This window comes from Salvelinus sp. IW2-2015, linkage group LG2 (assembly GCF_002910315.2).
Source record: "Salvelinus sp. IW2-2015 linkage group LG2, ASM291031v2, whole genome shotgun sequence".
Classification (NCBI taxonomy): domain Eukaryota; kingdom Metazoa; phylum Chordata; class Actinopteri; order Salmoniformes; family Salmonidae; genus Salvelinus; species Salvelinus sp. IW2-2015.
In genome coordinates this window covers 12,139,209-12,159,924 of record NC_036839.1, presented here as the reverse complement: position 1 = coordinate 12,159,924, position 20,716 = coordinate 12,139,209, and the positions used below count along the sequence as shown (strand labels likewise).

At 42.5% G+C, this 20,716-nt stretch overlaps 1 protein-coding gene across 1 annotated transcript in view; it reads right to left on the bottom strand.

The window, feature by feature from the left end:
* LOC111974454 (polypeptide N-acetylgalactosaminyltransferase 13-like) overlaps positions 1-20,716 on the bottom strand; it is an 84,378-nt gene that overhangs the window by 22,560 nt on the left and 41,102 nt on the right. Inside the window, exons 9-11 of the mRNA XM_024002166.2 lie at positions 9,822-9,961; positions 8,700-8,798; positions 8,337-8,471 (exon numbers count right to left, since the gene is read on the bottom strand). Coding sequence (XP_023857934.1) covers positions 8,337-8,471; positions 8,700-8,798; positions 9,822-9,961 — 374 coding nt within the window. The remainder of the gene's footprint in view (positions 1-8,336; positions 8,472-8,699; positions 8,799-9,821; positions 9,962-20,716) is intronic.

The window sequence follows — 20,716 nt, the reverse complement described above, 5'->3', positions numbered from 1 at the left end:
AGAGGATAAATTCATTAGAATTACCAGCCTCAGATATTGCAGCCCAAATAAATGCCTCAATGAGTTCAAGTAACAGACACATCTCAACATCAACTGTTCAGAGGAGACTGTGAATCAGGCCTTCATGGTCGAATTGCTGCAAAGAAACCACTACTAAAGGACACCAATAAGAAGAAGATACTTGCTTGAGCCAACAAAAATACAAGCACTGGACATAGACCGGTGGAAAGGTGTCCTTTGGTCTGGAGTCCAAATTTGAGATTTTTGGTTCCAACTGCTGTGTCTTTATGAGACGCAGTGTGGGTGAATAGATGATCTCCTCCGCATGTGTGGTTCCCACCGTAAAACATGGAGGAGGAGGTGTTATGGTGTGGGGTTGCTTTGCTGGTGACACTGTTGGTGATTTATTTAGAATTCAAGGCACACTTAACCAGCATAGCTACAGTACCACAGCATTCTGCAGCGATACAACATCCCATCTGGTTTGGGCTTAGTGGGACTGTCATTTGTTTTTCAACAGGACAATGACCCAACACACCTCCAAGCTGTGTAAGGGCTATTTTACCAAGAAGGAGKGTGATGGAGTGCTGCATCAGATGACATGGCCTCCACAATCCCCCAACCTCAACCAAATTGAGATGGTTTAGGATGAGTCGGACCGCAGAGTGAAGGAAAACAAGTGCTCAGCATATGTGAGAACTCCTTCAAGACTGTTGGAAAAGCATTCCAGGTGAAGCTGGTTGAGAGAATGCCATGAGTGTGCAAAGCTGTCATCAAGGRAAAGGGTGACTATTTGAAGAATATAAAATATAAAATAAAAAATATTCATCAAATATCATCCAACTAGGAATTGTATATCGGGAACTCGGGACACTTTCTAGAGCTACAACCTGAAGATCAATGACATCATCATGATTAGACCTTGTTTTTTTCTCCCAGAGTTCCCAGTTGTCTTGAAAGCACCATAAAACCAGAGAATGCCAGACTTTGATGACAAAATTTGCCCACGAATGACCACCGTGCCACCTTCCTGTTCAAGTGAGCACATCACAACAAGGTGAGTCCAAAAATGTATTGTATGCTGCTGCATAAATTATGTAATATGCCAGGGAGATATATATACTGTAGCTAAGAAAGTAATACTAAGTGTATGTTGTGTAGTAAGCTGTTAGTAAACCATGTGACTCACCCTAATAATTTGGTCTATTTACCCCTCTTAATTTCYCCTACTGTTCTGACTACTGTTCTGACTGTTCTGACTTGGTTGAGCACATGTAGCCAATAACCTGTTTTAGAAATGTAATCATCGAATTTTGTAAGAGCTTTCATTGTCTGCTTATATGCACCCTTTATTTATCCWACGGTTCTGACTTGGTGTACAGGGAGAACACTGTAAGAAGGGTCCATGTTCTGAATTCTGTCGCTGTACATTTCAAAGGTTCTTAACAAATAGTTACATTGACTACGTACGCCGTCGCTCGCTCATTAATGTCTTAATCAACATTTCGGATGGCCTTTTATCGTCCCCTTATGCCATAGTTTGTACATCTCAATTGTCAATAGAAACCACATTTGTTTAAGCAAGTCAGCCATATCAGCTATGTTTATTTTAAAGGCAGGAAATGAGGTTGAATTAACTGTTTCACTGCCAGACAAGGCTCCGCTGATAGCCAGGTGTAGCAGAGGTAAGATGTTGGAACTGCTGTTGGGACAGCTTTATGTCGGCCCTAACAGTTTATGGGCACCGTTTGTCACCGTTATAGTGTAATTAATGTATTGTTTAGTGTTGTGTAGTGGCTTTGCTGAAATGCATCACACTTTTTATCTTTTTTTTGCCCCACCAAGATTTACATGCTAAAATGTCCACTGCCTTGGAGTAAGGGTAAACGGAAGGCATTTTCTCTGCTATCCACTTTATGTTTTATATATTCTTTTGGGTATAGGGGAGGGTCACTTGTRTTTTTCAAATGTTCAGGGAAGGTCAGTAAAAATGTATTTTACTYAAGGGAGGGCCACCTTTTTAATTTCAGAGAGGTAGGATTTTCTCCAGGTACAGTATCCCTCATTATAAATAACGTACAGTCCCTTATCCAGAAAGACTCACAGCTGTAATCACTTCCAAAGGTGATTCTAACATGTATTGACTCAGGGGTGTGAGTACTTATGTAAATGGTTACTTTTGTATTTCATTTTCAATACATTTTCAAAAATGTCTATGTTTTCACTTTGTCATTATGGGGTATTGTGTATAGATGGGTGAGAAAAAAATGTTTTAATCAATTTTGAAATCAGGCTGTAACACATTTTTTGGGGGGGGAATAAGTCAAGGGGGAATCAATACTTTTTAAAGGCATCACACAGAGCATCCCTCTCTCTCTCTCACCATTACTTCACTGGAGGGGGAGATGACCTGAGCATTACAGTAAAACCAACCACTTAGGCAGGTTTTGGTGCAAAGGTTTAAAAAAGACAATGTTCTGCTTTTAAAATGTATGAAACAAATTCATGTATTGATGTCCTCAAACCTATAACTGTCAAAATAGTACTTTATAGTACTGAACCTGTAAATAGGCCTATGAACCTCCATTACACTAAAGCTTATTTATTAATCATAAGAACATGTCTGGGGCAATAATGGAGATGCTATTTTTGCCATCCCTGAAAGATCCCACCATACTTCAGTGCAAAAATATAAGAGAGGAGGAAAACCAATCCATATTTAATGAAAATATTAGACATGTGAGGGACGTGTCCTCTCTGCTCATAATTATTTCATTGCTCCTCAGTGGCAGTAAAAACTCCCATTACAGCTGTTGCAGTCCCAGAGAGTGGCTCATGAGCTCTGTGCCGTGTGTGTGCACAGCTGAGACCTGCTAATTAAATGAAGATGGTTTCCAAGAGCCGGCCCAGGGTGAAGAACATTTATCTGCTATGTCTCAAAGAGGAGTCGGCAACCCGACTTTCTGACAGATGCAGGATCCCTTTTAAATGTGTGTTTGTGCTGACACTAACAACGCTTAAAAACAGAGTCTGGCGTGTAACAAAAAATCTACACCGTACCAACAGATTCAATAGAAATGTATTTCTTGGCATTCTGCCATTGGAGGGAGCCACGGCGGTTAGATAGTGTGGCTGTTCAGTACTGATTGGCCAAGTGTGTATCCCAAATGGCACCCTATTGCCTTTATAGTGCTTAACTGTTGATCAGGGCCCATAGGGCTTTGGTAAAAAAGTTATGCACTATAAAGGGCTATTTGGGACACAACCACTGTCTAATTGTGGTCCCAATATGGTCTGTTCAGAGAGCGTCGTGCAGTGTTAATCTCAAGGACAGAGACCACGGTAGGAACAGAACATGGAATAAGGCCATCTGACAGCAGGCTGCTCTAGCACCGTCATGTTTACAAAGAACAATAACCCTGCGCGCAACTCACCCAATTTAACCAACAGTAGTCCGAAAAGGATAGCACACAGCAATGAATATGTTCTTTACCAGGCAGACGTCAACTGCTTAACAGACAAATAAACTCCAATGAATTACAGAGGTACTGTAAAGAGGTAACTGGCTAAAGTTAAGGGAACGACAAATAGAATTACAGTCCATATATCGAACAGAAGCCGGTAGCTACTTGCAGCGAGCATCCAGACTAGATTTAGTAGATGTATATAGGTAAAATGGAAATGAGTGGTGATTGAAATTCAACCCTCAGACACTGAGAACACGCTGTGTGCTGAACACAGCTGTTATGAGACCATAGGAGTGTGTTCAAAATGCAGCCCTCACTTTCCCAAGGCCAGAGCCATGAAAGCACAGCTCACAATGAGGGATCACTTCAAAAGAGCTCGTAAACAAAGGCGAGCCCATTTCAATTTGCCCATCGCATAGATAATCAGCTAAACATAAAACCACCTCGCCTCCTCAGCTCTCATCCAATGGAGGGCCTCCAGTGAATTTTCGCATCCAAATAAAATATTGATGTAGGAAAATAAATGTAAAATGAGATCTAATTTGGTGCGGAGGAAGGCTGGATACATTTCTTGCAGATAGCGTCGTGTATACAGCACCATCTAAAGCTGTCGAGGGACGTTTATTATTGCCTTGTGTGCCTCTGTGTTCCTGTCGTTATGCATCCATATCAAAAGGTCAGTGGTAATCGCTACTGAAACTTCTTTGCATGGCACACATTTACTAACGTTGGAAAAGTCCAGCATCGCAACAAGCTGAAGCTCCAAAAACATCTCAATGCGGAGGTAAAAGAAACTAACACAAATATACTGTGAGGTAAGAAGCTACTTACTAAAGCAACGTGACAGCCTATTCCACCACAGTCATACAACTCCAGCTCTACAGACTAGACACTACACACTAGACGATTACACACTAGCCAACTACACCATTGGTTGCTGGTGAGCAGCGATATAGCAGGACGGGCTAATTTTAAAGGCTGGAATTCCATTACAATAACCCCTTCCTCCGATATCTCCGACCACCAGCCACCACTGGACTACACACTAGACAACATACTACACACTAGACTACTACACACTAGAACACTACAAACTAGACGACATATACACACTAGAACACTACACACTAGGACCTCCACAAGGTCTGGTTGTATAGTAAGTTACTGACCTGTGGTAGCCCATGCAGGAAGACAGCCCCTACAGAAAGTAATCAGTGGGGCTGTAGTACAGCTTCCTAAACACCTCCAGCCGGGTGAAGTTCCTCAGGACCCAGGCTTGCACGGGGCTATTATTACAGTACTCCACCGTGGGGCGCCAGCTGCCGTCCTCCAGCCTGCTGATGGTCAGACACGACTGTGTGATGATGTGGAGGAACGTGTGCTTCTGTGGATGGACATCCGGATGGAGGATGTAATGCATGGACATGAGGAGATGGGAGTGGTGAGTGAGAAACGCTAGGACAGAGCAAGACTCAGGCCAGACAGGCCCAACAACAAGATCACCAACAGTACCGTATACTTATATTCCAAAAAAACACAATGCCACACAACCCATCTAAAGGGTAAATGGACTATGTTGGAGTGTTGCTCAGAATGGAAGCACCTTTGCCTACAATCAGAAAATCTTCAACCAGATTTCCTAGTTTGATAAAAGTGGATGGGACTTGGTGGGATGGTGGCATTGATATTCTATATCAGCACTGATATTCTATAGTCCTATGAAAGGATGAMCAGGGAGGGATTGAGAATAGGAGGTGAGTAGAGAGATGGCTCTGACCAGTGCTTGAATTGGACTGTTACACACAGGTACTGAATACTCYAATTTGTTACTGCTTGAGTACCAGTACCTCTTGAAGAAAATTGGCTTAAAAATATTGCAAAGTACCGGCACCTAAATATAAACGGGTACCCAAAATGACTACCGACAGCTATTTCAGTCCACTCCAAGCCCAGGCTCTGACCGCCTGGAATATGGAGATGATGTAAAAGRCAGGTATTTCTCTGTCTCTCAGATGCTGAAAATGATGAGCATATGAAATGTTAATGGTACAGCTGGGATCAGTAGTATCGCCTGTCACACTGTTCCTAAAGATAATCAGGCCGTTGACAGTGGCATTGAAACCCCACTGCCGTATACGTCAGGGACATTTCCTAATGCATGAATTATTCATGTTTTCATATTACATATTTAACTAAAGCACAAAGTGTAATACCTGGATCTCTCCCAGGGTTTGTACAGGAATAGATGAGCCTGGGGGCTTTTCAAAGTTGACAGTGACATGAGAGATCTTAATCAATGACAGGTGACACCATACTGGAGCAGGTAGCAGGGGGCGCAATCGGCCATTTGCGTGGCTGAATTGTAGAGAACATTTTAGAGGCCCCCGTAGAGATACATATTTTTTTATGCCAATTTACTGCAATTCTACACATTTTTGCGGTTTTAAAGCAAATTCCCTGCAGTTCTACACATTTTGCCATTAAGCTGAGAGAGAATGTTCCAGTTTCAAAGACAATTTAATGCGATTCGACATATTCTGCAATGGAGCTGAGAGAAAATGTTGCAGTTTCAAAGCAAATTTTCTGCAATTCTATGCATTTTGCCATGGCTAATTGTAATGAACACGATGGGAGACAGAGAGCTGGTTTCAAGCGCAGGGCACAGCAGGTGTTTATTGCAAAGGACCACAGGAGGAGGCAGGTAGCTGGGTCCAGGGGKAGGCAGAAGGTCATACACAGGGGTCCAAAAGTGCAACAGTACAGGCAGGGAAAAGGCTAGTAYCATKGTCCYGGAGATCAGGCAATAGCTAGATAACAGGAAATCCAATAGGCTAAAGTACAGGCAGGGAATAGGCAAAAGGCGTCGTTTGTGAGGCAGACAAAAACTATCATACACAGGAGGATTAAATTACGGGAAAAACAGAGCTCTGAAAGACGTGTGTCACAAAACAAACAATACCTCACAGTGATGGGGTGCACAGAACTGAACTAAATTGTGTAGGATAATGACATACAGGTGTGTGAACAGGTAATTATAATTCAGGTGATTGGGATCTGGAGAGTGAGCTGCGTTCAGGGGATCTATGTGTTTGAAAGTGTGAGCTGGAAAGTGMGCTGGAAAGTGAGCTGCGTTCAGGGGATCTATGTGTTTGAAAGTGTGAGCTGGAAAGTGGGCTGGAAAGTGAGCTGCYTTCAGGGGATCTATGTGTTTGAGGGTGTGAGTTGGAAGCAGATGTTACACTAATGCAGTGTTATTTAGCAGTATTTTTTTTTTTATTATGCAAAGTTCATTGTTGTTGAATTTTAAATTCTCCCTGACTGTCTAGTATATGGTAATTGTTAGTTCTCAAAGATGATATTATTTCAAAAGATATATAGCATAATTTTTGACATTGTTTATATCTGGTTTAAGTTGTTTAATTTTACTCTGAAAGCATTTTTCCATCACAATGTTTTTGGGGAAAAACGCTTAGACGGCCCGCCCAAGGACTCAAACATATGAATAGGTCCCAGTGGAAGAAATATAACGATATGAATTGTTAATATTAAGGCTGCTTTGAGAATACACAATTGTTGTATGCTACAGTTTCCCTGTGGGAATGTATATGCTTTATTGTATGTGCTGTGATAGTATGCTGTGATAGTATGCTGTGTTAGTATGCTGTGATAGTATGCTGTGCTTGTTTCAAAGTCTGATGCACTTTAAAATGGCACTTGTACTGGCATAGATGATTTGCATGGTATAAATATTATGGACATATCTAGAAGTGTACTCAATTCATCAAGTCCTGGATCATTGAAATGAAAACAAATCTGTTGGAATATCATGGACCATTCAGTAATGTCTAATATGCTCGCAAAATTCCAGCAACTTTCCCAAAATGTCCAAGAATTCCATTAATCTTCCACCCAGGACTCCACCCAGGACTTCTGGAAAGCCAGAGAATTTTTGGAAAGTTACTGGAATTTTGCAACTCTATGTCTGAGTCGACATATTGCACTGTGGGACACACGTCATTAGGCTCATAACTGGACAGTGGAGTCTGGTCTGCCAAAGAGTCACATTCCCCAGAGCATTAACCTAACCTCTTCTATAAACTACTAACACAATTTCACAGAGGATTTTGTAGACTACTGAGAGAAAAAACACGCAGGCCTTACAACCACTAAGAACAAGATACTACTACCTACCAAAGACAGGACTTATACACTGTCTACATCGACTAGATGACGACATTCAAGAGCACCAGGTCAGAAAGCTTACCTCAAAATCATATTCCCACTTGCCAACATACTACATGAGAGAAGAACATTTTAATAAATGGGGAATATTATGGGCTGCAATGTGCATTGAGCTACAGAATGATGGCTACTGTACAGGATTTGACAGGAAGCCTGACTCCTGATATGTAGCACCATCTGGTGGCTTAAAACAATCCTACCATTTTTTAAGATTTATAGATGTATTTGTACAGGTGTGTCATTATACACATGAAATATCTTCCTATGTAATAGTGCAGAAATGACTRTGGACAATCAGTGTGTGGCAAAGGTGTGTGAGCTCCCGAGTGGCGCAGCGGTCAAAGGCACTGCATCTCCATGCAAAAGGCGTCACTGCAGTCCCTGATTCGATTCCAGGCTGTATCACATCCGGCCATGATTGGGAGTTCCATAGGGCYGCGCACAATTGGCCCAGCGTCGGCCGGGTTTGGCCGGGGTAGGCCGTCATTGTAAATAAGAATTTGTTCTTAACTGACTTGCCTAGTTAAATAAAGGTTAAATAAAATAATCTAAAAAATCATAATCACAAGTTATCACACTCCTATCATGACTCACACAGTACAGGAGGAGTCTTGAATTTGATCTTACCTCTGCATCATACTCAAACATCTGATTCCCCTTCATTTGATGACACTTCAGCATGACCACAGGTCCATGGGGACGAGACACATCCAGACACAGGTCATCTGTCCGGATCTCCTTATCAGCTGTGTAGGAAAACACCTAGCAGAGAGAACAAGACATTTACTGTATCTACTAGTCCATAGCTCTCTCCTTGGGTTGCAACATTTTGGTAATTTTCCAAAATCCTGGCTGGAGGATTCTGGATTTCCTGCTAATTCTCTCCATTCCAACCAGGATTTCTGGAAAACCTAGGAAATACAGGAAAGGTATTTTGCAACCAAGTCCATAMCTCTCTGCTCTTTCTGCTCTCTACTGCAGTCTCCTTACCTGATTCCCACCCATGCCATGGCAGTTGAAGAAGCCAACTTTCTCGTTTTCCTTTCTGCCCATGTTGTCCACACACTGGTTCGTTTCAACATTTCTGATCTAGGGGTAGAAAMYAATAAAATGAGAGATTCAACATTGGATTCATACTTAACTCATAATTACCATCCTTCAATCCAACTTGGCATATTTACAAATAACAAAAGCTATTGCTCATAGAGGTGGAAGAAATGGAGTCCCTCTCATCAAACACTGGCACATCATTTCCAGGTGACAAAATCTGTTGCCCAGATGTCAAATCTAATTCAATATTTACTATTCAATAAAACTAGCAATCTAAACTCATTACCTCACCGGTGATGTAACTCATAATGCGGGACCTTGCTTAGCAACGCAAATGGCTGCATAAATCAGACCTGTTGTGATCTATGTTCCCAACCCAAATTSTTATTTAATGATTCCATAATCCAATGAGCCATCTAATGTCTAACTAATATACTCCTAGAGGCATGCTCTATGTGCTAGGTGTTGTATAACATGCTTACTATGCAGGAATGGTACCGTTCATAATTAAATGATATAAAAGCTAATGACTGGAGCTGTTAAAAGTGGGATGTGTGCTGTGGAGTGAGTTAATCATGGAACAGACGGGAGGGCAGGAAGGGGAAGACTGAGGGTACTGCTGCAGTTCCCTGCCATAGGCAGCTTTTACTGCAGTACATTGGATGCAGGCTGTAAAATCACGGAGCCTCAGCAGAATTAAACTTGGGGATTACAACCTCCTCTCCAAACTCCCAACCCGTCACATCATTTAACATGCTCTCTATCAATCATGGCCTTCCTCTTTTATTGGCATATGTTATCAAGAACATTCCCCTCTCATGCTAACCTCTTATCTAGAATGTTGTTAACTCTAGCCTGTGCTTGGGTTTGGGTCAACAACTAAACCGATGACGCCAGTTATCATCCCTGACTTACTTTAAAAGAGAAGTAGGGCAAATGGCACCCTATTCACTATGGGCCCTTGTTAGAAGTAGTACACTATATAGGGAATAGAGTCCCATTTGGGATGCATACACGGTCATGAGAGGTACATTGGGCTGTAGAATCTGAAATACTTCATACTTCACCAAGTGAGTAGTATCGCCGGGGGATCTGAGAGTCGGGGTAGATGTTCTCCAGGTACCAGGAGAAGGGTTTGCACTGCAGAGCTTCACGCAGGGCCTTACGAGAGGACACATCTCCATAGCCCACCCGGGCCACACCTGCAAACACAAACCAAGACCACGGAGCCATGTGTATCGAGCACGTCAGACTAGTAGTGGATCAGTTTTTAAGCTAGGATCAGTTTTTACATTTGAGATTAAGATGAATGGACAGAGGYGACCTGATCCTAGATTAGCCCTTTACTTTAAGATGATTGATACATACAGCACCTGGTGCAAGTACAGGAACACATGCATTGAAATATCAGCTAAAGACAACAAGAGCCCTTACCGCTTACAAGCAACAACGTTTGGTTGGTGGGTGTGGCAGCTGTGGCTGAAACACCAATGACGTTGGTACTCTGGCATCTATTGTCTGACTGCACTGCCAAAGCTGTACACTAGAGGGACCTATCCATCGTTACATATTTAATGGCTGCCTCTAGTCTACACCACTGGAGGCTCCTCCTCAGAGGAAGGAGAGGATCATCCTCTTCAGTGAAATTTCATAAAAATAGTGAAACATTAAAAAAAGTTATACTTTTTTAGATAAAACTATACTAAATATATTGTCATCAAATAATTAATTATGTGATGATTAAAACACACTGTTTTGCAATAAAGGTCTATAGTAACTTCAACAACACTCTAGCTTCTGTCCTCCTCTTGGTACATTGACTTCAATACAAAACCTAGGAGGCTCGTAGGCCTCACCCCCTTTCCATTGACCTACATGGTAATTATGACAACTTCTGGAGGACGACCTCCAACCAATCAAAGCTTTTGCAATATGAACTGACATGTTGTCCATTCAATCATAGGATTAGGATCATAGAATGAGCCGAGTGTGTAGTTTTCTATAAATAGTTTTCTTTTCTTTCTTGGCTTTCTTTTTGTGTTCAGTTAGTGCAATTCATTTCAATTTGCCTTGCTAAATTCAGTAGCAAGTGGCAGTAGCCAGCTAGCTAACAGCGTGAGCATGCAGTTCTCGCTGCCAGAATGGTAGAATGGTAGAAGCTACCYAAAATGTTGTTGACTTTTTGTTGAAGAACCCCTGTCATTCTCTGGAGTARACGGAAAAGGTTAGAATTAAAACCAAGGGTCGACCTCTGCCTGAGATCAGTTTCATGAAGAAGGAGGAAAAGYTGAGGGCGTTCAATACCAATTGGTATCAAAAGGGTAGCTGGTTAACAGGGAGCCTTTCATCAAGCCGCCTTTATTGCTGGCTTTGCCTGCTTTTTGGAAAGTCTGAGTACAGTGACCTGAAGAACATCGATCTTTTAACTAAACAGCAAAACAAAAGCTGGGAACATATACAGTGCCTTCGGAAAGTATTCAGACCCATTGAATATTCCACCTTTTGTTACGTTCCAGCCTTATTCTAAAATGGATTAAATTAAATGTTTTCCTCATCAATCTACACACAATACCCCATAATGACAAAGTGAAAAAAGGGTTTTAGAAATTTTGCAAATGTATAAAWTAACAAAACAGAAATACCTTATTTATATAAGTATRCAGACCCTTTGCTATGAGACTCGAAATTGAGCTCAGGTGCATGCTGTTTCTATTGATCATCCTTAAAGATGTATCTCCAACTTGATTGGAGTCCACCTGCGGTAAATTCAATTGATTGGACATGATTTGGAAAGGCACACACCTGTCTATATATTGACAGTGCATGTCAGAGCAAAAACCAAGCCATGAGGTCGAAGGAATTGTCCGTAGAACTCCGAGACAGGATTGTGTCGAGGCATAGATCTGGGGAAGGGTACCAAAAGATTACTGCAGCATTTAAGGTCCCCAAGAACACAGTGGCCTCCATCACTCTTAAATGGAAMAAGTATGGAACCACCAAGACTCTTCCTAGTGCTTTCCGCCCGGCCAAACTGAGCAATCGTTGGAGAAGGGCCTTGGTCAGGGAGGTGACCAAGAACCCTACAATCACTTTGACAGAGCTCCAGAGTCCCTCAATGGAGATGGGAGAACCTTCCAGAAGGACAACCATCTCCGCAGCACTCCATCAATACGGCCTTATGGTAGAATGGCCAGACGGAAGCCTCTCCTCAGTAAAAGGCACATGACAGCCTGCTTGGAGTTTGCCAAAAGGCACCRAAAAGGACTCTCAGACCATGAGAAACAATATTCTCTGGTCTGATGAAACCAAGATTGAACTCTTTGGCCTGAATGCCAAGCATCACATCTGGAGGAAACCTGGCACCATACCTATGGTGAAGCATGGTGGGGGCAGCATCATGCTGTGGGGATGTTTTTTGGCGGCAGGGGCTGGGAGACTAGTRAGGATCGAGGGAAAGATGAACGGCACAAAGTACAGAGAGATCCTTGATGAAAACCTGCTCCAGAGCGCTCAGGACCTCAGACTGAGGGCGAAAGTTCACCTTCCAACAGGACAACGACCCTAAGCACACAGCCAAGACAATGCAGGAGTGGCTTCGGGACAAGTCTCTGAGTGGCCCAGCCAGAGCCCGTACTAACATCTCTGGAGAAACCTGAAAATACTGTGCAGTGATGCTCCCCATCCAACCTGACAGAGCTTGACAGCAAAGAAGAATGGGAGAAATTCCCCAAATACAGGTGTGCCAAGCTTGTAGCATCATACCAAAGAAGACTCGAGGCTGTAATCGCTGCCAAAGGTGCTTCAACAAAGTACTAAGTAAAGGGTCTGAATACTTATATAAATGTGTTATTTCAGTTAGTTTTTTTGCTAAATGTTCTAAAAACCTGTTTTTGCTTTGTCATTATGGGGTATTGTGTGTAGACTCATGAGGGGAGAGGGGGGGGACAATTTAATCAATTTTATAATAAGGAGAGGGGGACAATTTAATCAATTTTAGAATAAGGAGGGGTAGGAACAATTTAATCCATTTTAAAATAGGGGGGGGGGGCAATGTAATCTATTTTAAAATAGGGATACATTGCCCGCCCCCCCCCCCCCCCCATTTTGAATAAGGCTGTAACAAAACAAGGGGTCTGAATACTTTCTCGAAAGCACGGTAAATGCCCACATCAGATTCAAGTTTCCGGGAAAAAGCTGCTTCGATAATGTAACGGACGAAGATCTGCGTCTTCAAACGAGAAAGTAAGAAAAACAGGGATGTTCTCAAGTGGTTTATCGACACCACTGCATTTTAGGGCACGCAAGACTTGGCTTTTAGAGGACACGGCAAGAGGGAAATTCTGCTAACAAGGGTAACTACAAGGAGCTTGCAGAGGTAATTGCGCGTAACGATGCTTATCTTGCTGAACATATGGAACTTTCTACTGTCTTTTCTGGCATGTCGAAACAATTCAGAATGATTTAATAGCTTCCATCGCATCATCCATTAAAGGGAGATTACGAGAGGTTGACGCAACACACCTTTCCAACGTGCTCAAGTAGGTCTTTCTACGTTCCCTCTGTATTTATTTAGCAAAGATGATAACACATAATCACTCCGGACAGACAAGCAACAACTCATTGCATACAGTTGAAGTCGGAAGTTAACATACACCTTAGCCAAATACATTTAAACTCTGTTTTCAACAATTCCTGACTTTTAATCTAGTAAAAGTGCCCTGTTTTAGGTTTAAAGAATGTGAAATGTCAGAATATGTCATATGTCAGTTGTGCAGAGGTGAGGACGGAGTCCAAGCGCAGGACACAAAACTGAGTAAAATAACGTACTTTACTCTGAAAAATTAAATCAGCCAGAATAATCCACGCAGGGATAACAAACCTAATATATCCACATAATTTTCTTCCCTCATGATGCCATCTATTTTGTAAAGTGCACCAGTCCCTTCTGCAGTAAAGCACCCCCACAACATGATGCTGTCACCTCCGTGCCTCACGGTTGGGATGGTGTTCTTCGGCTTGCAAGCTCCCCCCTTTTTCCTCCAAACATAACGATGGTCATTATGGCCAAACAGTTCTATTTTTGTTTCATCAGACCAGAGGACATTTCTCCAAAAAGTACGATCTTTGTTCCCATGTGCAGTTGCAAACCGTAGTCTGGCTTTTTTTTGGCGGTTTTGGAGCAGTGGCTTCTTCCTTGCTGAGTGGCCTTTCAGGTTATTTCAAATATAGGACTCGTTTTACTGTGGATATAGATACTTTTGTACCTGTTTCCTTCAGCATCTTCACAAGGTCCTTTGCTGTTGTTCTGAGATTGATTTGCACGTACCAAAGTACGTTCATCTCTAGGAGACAGAACGCGTCTCCTTCCTGAGCGGTATGACGGCTGCTGGTCCCATGGTGTTTATACTTGCGTACTATTGTTTGTACAGATGAACGTGGTCCTTCAGGCGTTTGGAAATTGCTCCCAAGGATGAACCAGACTTGTGGAGGGCTACAATTTTTTTTCTGAGGTCTTGGCTGATTTCTTTTGATTTTCCCAAGATGTCAAGCAAAGAGGCACTGAGTTTGAACGTAGGCATTGAAATACATCTACGGGTACACCTCCAATTGACTCAAATTATGTCAATTAGCCTATCAGAAGCTTCAAAAGCCATGATATCATTTTCTGGAATTTTTCCAAGCTGTTTAAAGGCACAGTCACTAAGTGTATGTAAAACTTCTGACCATCTGAATCTGTGATATAGTGAATTATAAGTGAAATAATCTGTCTGTAAACAATTCTTGGAAAAATGACTTGTGTCATGCACAAAGTAGATGTCCTAACCGACTTGCCAAAACTATAGTTTGTTATCAAGACATTTGTGGAGTGGTTGAAAAACGAGTTTTAATGACTCCAACCTAAGTGTATGTAAACTTCCGACTTCAACTGTAAATGTTGCAGCAGCCTAGGCTACACCTAAACATTAAAGATCAGATGAAAACGAGACGATTTTTCAGTCTGATCAACTGTAGGCTACTCATAATAGCAGCTGCAAACAGCGTATGTGCCCAGTCCATCTAGTCAGGGTAAACAAATTGGTAACGTTATGTATTTATAGTTCATTTGTGCGTCAGGAGAAAATGTGAATGTGATCAAATGTGGTTTATATTCAGACTTGGGCTGGCTAGGCTGCCCGTACCTTTTCAATCCAAAATGATTAACTGGAATMAATCAATCAACATAATAGTGACGACATAGACTGTGAGTAAATGTTTAATTAGGACTACAGTTGCATAGGCCTGCATGATGCAAACATGCATAAAGCAAGCTCAGCCCTGTGAGTTCTATTGTCTATCCATTGTTGCCTCTGTATCCGTGTAGAGGAAATCCCCCTCTTAATCTAGTCTAAATATAATTCATATGAACAAGTATAAGGTTGCTGCAGTTTGACAGGGTTTTCATCCCCCCTCGGCCAGGATTTTTTTTCCAGGATTTAAAAAAAKCAACATGTGACCTGATTAGGAAAAACGGGTCCCATCATAGCCCATATAAAACCATTTTACAACTGATTAATCACTGTCATACCTTATAGGGTCCAGAGTTGTTCTGGTTAGGCTAACAGATAAGGAAAAACGCTGGGCCCCAGGGGGAAACAATTGCCCCACCACTCTGGGACCTATGGTGCTGCCAGTCTGCTTGTAGTTGTCAGTTATCATCAGGTATGTGGATGATCAGGGCTTTATTCAGGACTGTTTCTTGGGCTACTTTGATTTGTTAAGTGGGCGAGATGCYCAGTCTGTGTTTGACTTTGTGAATTCTGAGATGTCGGAGTTTAACTTCAGGTTAAATATTAGCCACTATCGGGAGCCACCATCAGTTATACCCACATACAGTACATTTATAACTGTCACTTTAGTGAGTTTCTATAGTTGTTCCTGAGGGTCGCTAGCATTAGGATCATATTAGGTTAATGTTGTGCAATAATTTGGAACATGTAGTCTATTTGAATCATTATGGAACTCAGACCACGCTTAGCAGATTAAACCTGGAGCCTGGCACATGGTTCACGATGACTGGACCATTGTCATGCAGTCCCATGATTAGTGAGGATTAGGGTAGATTTATAAGACTATTGTTCAAACCTTATTGTAGTATTTTTTTCACCTTCCAATATTTCATGGATTGAATTTGACAACTTTCAAGATGAATCAAACACATTTATTTTTGATTCATCAATATTTTTTTGTGGTCTCTTGATGTATTCTAGTCTGTTGACTCAATTCGAATTAAAAAGGTACACCGTATTTAAAAGGGATGGCTTAAGATAAATGTACAGAAAACCCTATTGAATGAGAAATACACAACAAAATATGTTGGCCAGCAAGTGGGAGGGTTTTCAGCGATTTAATTAAATGTCTTCAGCGTACGCAAGGGAATCACGCCTGCAAAGCCTGTTACGCACCTGCATGAGGTAAATCTGAATACCAACTACTGAGAAGTGCATAGGAAAGGCTTACAWTTCCTCAAATGGAATCAGGCCAATAGTGCAGTACTTTTGACCAGAGCTCTGGACAAAAGTATTGTAGACCTATATATAGGGCAGAGGTGGGCAAACTACGGCCCGCAGGCTTGATCCGACCCGTAAACCCATTTAATCTGGCCTGTGGTGAGGTTTGAATAAAAAATTATAATTTTTGGGGCAAATTATTATTTTCGGTTAAAAAAAAATACACCAGGCCACACTTGAACGCCTAAAACTAGAGAGAAAGTCTGTAGAAATGTATAATGGACCTACATATTTTCAAATAACTTTTTCTGATTTTGACAAACAAATCTGAGCTACCCTTGMTTGAATTTCGAAATCCCGATGTGGCCCTAGAGCCAAAAGGTTTGCCCACCCCTGATATAGGGAATAGGGTGCAATTTGGAATGCACACTAACAGTGGAGCTGCCCTGACCTTATCATCCCCTCTAATATCCTGGAGTGGCAGACTCTGAATGTATACCAGGCTACACTAGACAGGGTGGCTCATCTATCACAGCCTCAGCACTGTCTCTCTCTCTCTGCTGCCTGCCTGGCTGCAGCCTTCAGAGGATACTGCGAGCATGCTTTTCCAGGAATGACTTAGGGTACTGGGCCTGCCTCTATTCCTCAGAAGACAGACTGYAGAGCATTCTGGAAACCTAGAAAGGGTGCCTTGCCTTCCATGCAAAACACTTAAAATACAATTTTATTTATCAAATGCGCCGAATACAACAGGTGTAGACTTGATCAATGTGCAGGGGTATGAGGTATTTGAGGTAGATACAGTATGTAAATGAAGGCAGGGTAAAGTGACTAGCCATCAGGATAGATAATAATAAGAGTAAAATAAAGAAAAGTGAATGCGTTGTGTGTGTGTGTGTGTGTGCGCGCTTGTGCGTGCGTGTTTGTATATGAATGTGTGTGGATTTTGTGTGAGTGTCATTGTAGTGTGTGTGAGTGAGTGTGTATATACAGTAGTGTGTATATACACTGAGTGTACAAAACATTAGGAACACCTTCCTAATATTGAGTTGCACCCCCTTTTGCCTTCAGAACAGCCTCAATTTGTCAGGGCATTGAGTCTACAAGGTGTCGAAAGCGTTCCACAGTGATGCTGGCCCATGTTGACTCCAATGCTTCCCAAAGTTGTGTCAGGTTGGCTGGATGTCCTTTGGGTGGTGGATAATTCTTGATACACACAAGAAACTGTTGACTGTGAAAAACCCAGSAGCGTTGCAGTTCTTGACATACTCAAACCGGTGCGCCTGGCATCTAGTAACATACCCCATTCAAAGGAACTTAAATCTTTTGTCTTGCCCATTTACCCTCTGAATGGCACACATACACAATCCATGTCTCAATTGTCTCAAGGCTTAAAAATCCTTCTGATTGAAGTGGATTTAACAAGTGATATCAAATCAAATTTTATTTGTCACATGCGCCGAATACAACAGATGTAGACCTTACTGTGAAATTCTTACTTACAAGCACTTAACCAACAATGCAGTTCAAGAAAAAGAGTTAAGAAAATATTTACTAAATAAAATCTGAAAGTAAAAAATGTAATAAAAAGTAACACAAGAAAATTATATAACAATAAGAAGGCTATATACGGGGTACCGGAGGTACCGAGTCAATGTGTGGGGGTACAAGTTTATTCGAGGTCAATTTGTACATGTAGGTAGGAGTAAAGTGACTATGCATAGATAATAACAGCGAGTAGCAGCAGTGTAAAACAAAGGGGGGGGGGGGGGGTCAATGTAAATAGTCCCAGGTGGCCATTAGATTCATTGTTCAGCAGTCTTATGGCTTGGGGGTAGAAGCTGTTAAGGAGCCTTAAGGACCTAGACTTGGCGCTCCGGTACCACTTGCCGTGCGGTAGCAGAGAGAACAGCCTATGACTTGGGTGACTGGAGTCTTTGACAATTTTTGGGGCCTTCCTCTGACACGCCTAGTATAGAGGTCCTGGATGGCCTTGGCCCCAGTGCTGTCTGGGCCGTACTCACTACCCTCTGTAGTGCCTTACGGTCAGATACAGAGCAGTGGGCCATACAGGCAGTGAATACACCGGTCAGGATGCTCTCGATGGTGGCAGCTGTAGAACTTTTGAGGATCTGGGGACCACATGCCAAATTCTTTTCAGTCTCCTGAGGGGAAAATTGGTGTTGTAGTGCACTCTTTCACAACTGTCTTGGTGTTTGGACCATGATAGTTTGTTAGTGATGTGACACCAAGGAACTTGAAACTCTCGACCCGCTCCTCTACAGCCCGTCAATGTTAATGGGGGCCTGTTCGGCCTCCTTTTCCTGTAGTCCACAATCAGCTCCTTTGTCTTGCTCACATTGAGGGAGAGTTGTCCTGCGCACCACACTGCCAGGTCTTCTGACCTATTGCCAGTTGGTCACACGCATGCTTGGGATACACGTCCTTGTGGCTTTGTGAATGTTGACCTGTTTTCCTATGGGGTATCTCTGGAAGGAGTATTGATCTTCACCCATCAGTAGAGGAATGCCTGGTTATTTTTTTTTAAAAATGCCTTCCTCACCATCTTAATAAGCATGCCCATTCAAGAAATTTAGAAACCAGGAACAGATATAGCCTTGGTTCTCTCCAGACCTGACTGAGCCTATAACCAACACAAAAACATCCTATGGCGTTCTGGATTAGCATCGAACATCCCCCCGTGATATGCAACTTTTCAGGGAAGCTAGAAATCAATATACACAGCAGTTAGAAAAGCCAAGGCTAGCTTTTTCAAGCAGAAATTTGCTTTCTGCAACACAAACTCAAAAAATTCTGGGACATCAGTAAAGTCCATGGAGAATAAGAACACCTCCTCCCAGCTGCCCACTGCACTGAGGATGAGGAAACACTTGTCACCCACCGATAAATCCACCTATAATTGAGAATTTCAAAATAAGCATTTTTCTACCGGCGGCCATGCTTTCCACCTGGCTACCCCTACCCTCCGCGGCATAACAGCACCTGCACCCCCCACAACAACTCGCCAAGCCTTCCCCATTTCTCCTTCTCCCAAATCCAGTTCAGCTGATGTTCTGAAAGAGCTGCCAAAATCTGGACCCCTACAAATTCAGCCGGGAGCTAAGACAATGCTTGGACCCTTTCTTTCTAAAATTATATGCCAAAATTGTTGCAACCCCTATTACTAGCCTGTTCAACCTCTCTTTCGTGTTGTCTGAAATGCCCAAAGATTGGAAATTAGCTGTGGTCATCCCCCTCTTCAAAGGGGYGGACAATCTTGACACAAACTGCTACAGACCTATATCTATCCTACCCTGCCTTTCTAAGGTCTTCGAAAGCCAAGTCAACAAACAGATTACCGACCATTTCGAATCCCACCATACCTTCTCTGCTATGCAATCTGGTTTCAGAGCTGGTCATAGGTGCACCTCAGCCATGCTCAAGGTCCTAAACGATATCTTAACCGCCATCGATAAGAAACAATACTGTGCAGCCGTATTCATTCGACTCTGTCAATCACCACATCCTCATCGGCAGACTCGATAGCCTTGGTTTCTCAAATGATTGCCTCGCCTGGTTCACCAACTACTTCTCTGATAGAGTTCAGTGTSTSAAATCGGAGGGCCTGTTGTCTGGGCCTCTGGCAGTCTCTATGGGGGTGCCACAGGGTTCAATTCTTGGACCGAGTCTCTTCTTTGTATACATCAATGATGTCGCTCTTGCTGCTGGTGAGTCTCTGATACACCTCTACGCAGACAACACCATTCTGTATACTTCTGGCCCTTCTTTGGACACTGTGTTAACAACCCTCCAGACGAGCTTCAATGCCATACAACTCTCCTTCCGTGGCCTCCAATTGCTCTTAAATGCATGCTCTTCAACCGAAGAATATGGCAGGATCAACCAGGTAGAGCAGGGGGGAACAGTCTCCAAAAGAGCCACGGCTAATGGGGGCCCTTCCCAGGGTGGATCACGTATGCCAATCAGTCAGAAGGAGTGAAACTGTTAGGACAGACATAGAGGGACTAAGGGGATGGATGGTCTAATGCAGGGAGTGAGAACCAGGAATGGGAGCACCACAGCCAGCCCCCAATATCTGTCTGCATCATCACTAGGTCAGGTAAAATAACTAGACCCTCCCCGGAGGGCAGAGACAGACCCAGAGGTCGCCAGAGCAATGTTCACATGCCGGGAGTGAGAAACCAGGCGTGGGAGAARGAATACATAAATATTGCACTCAGAATCACTTAAAAGTATCAAAATTGCAAGAGGATACAAATAGGTCTAATTCAGTGTTACTTCATGAAAAATAAGTCTAAAAAGGTCATTATATACAGTACCAGAAAAAAGTTGACACACCTACTCATTCAAGGGTTTTTCTTTATTTTTACTATTTTCTACATTGTAGAATAATAGTGAAAACATCAACACTATGAAATAACACATATGGAATCATGTAGTAACCAAAAA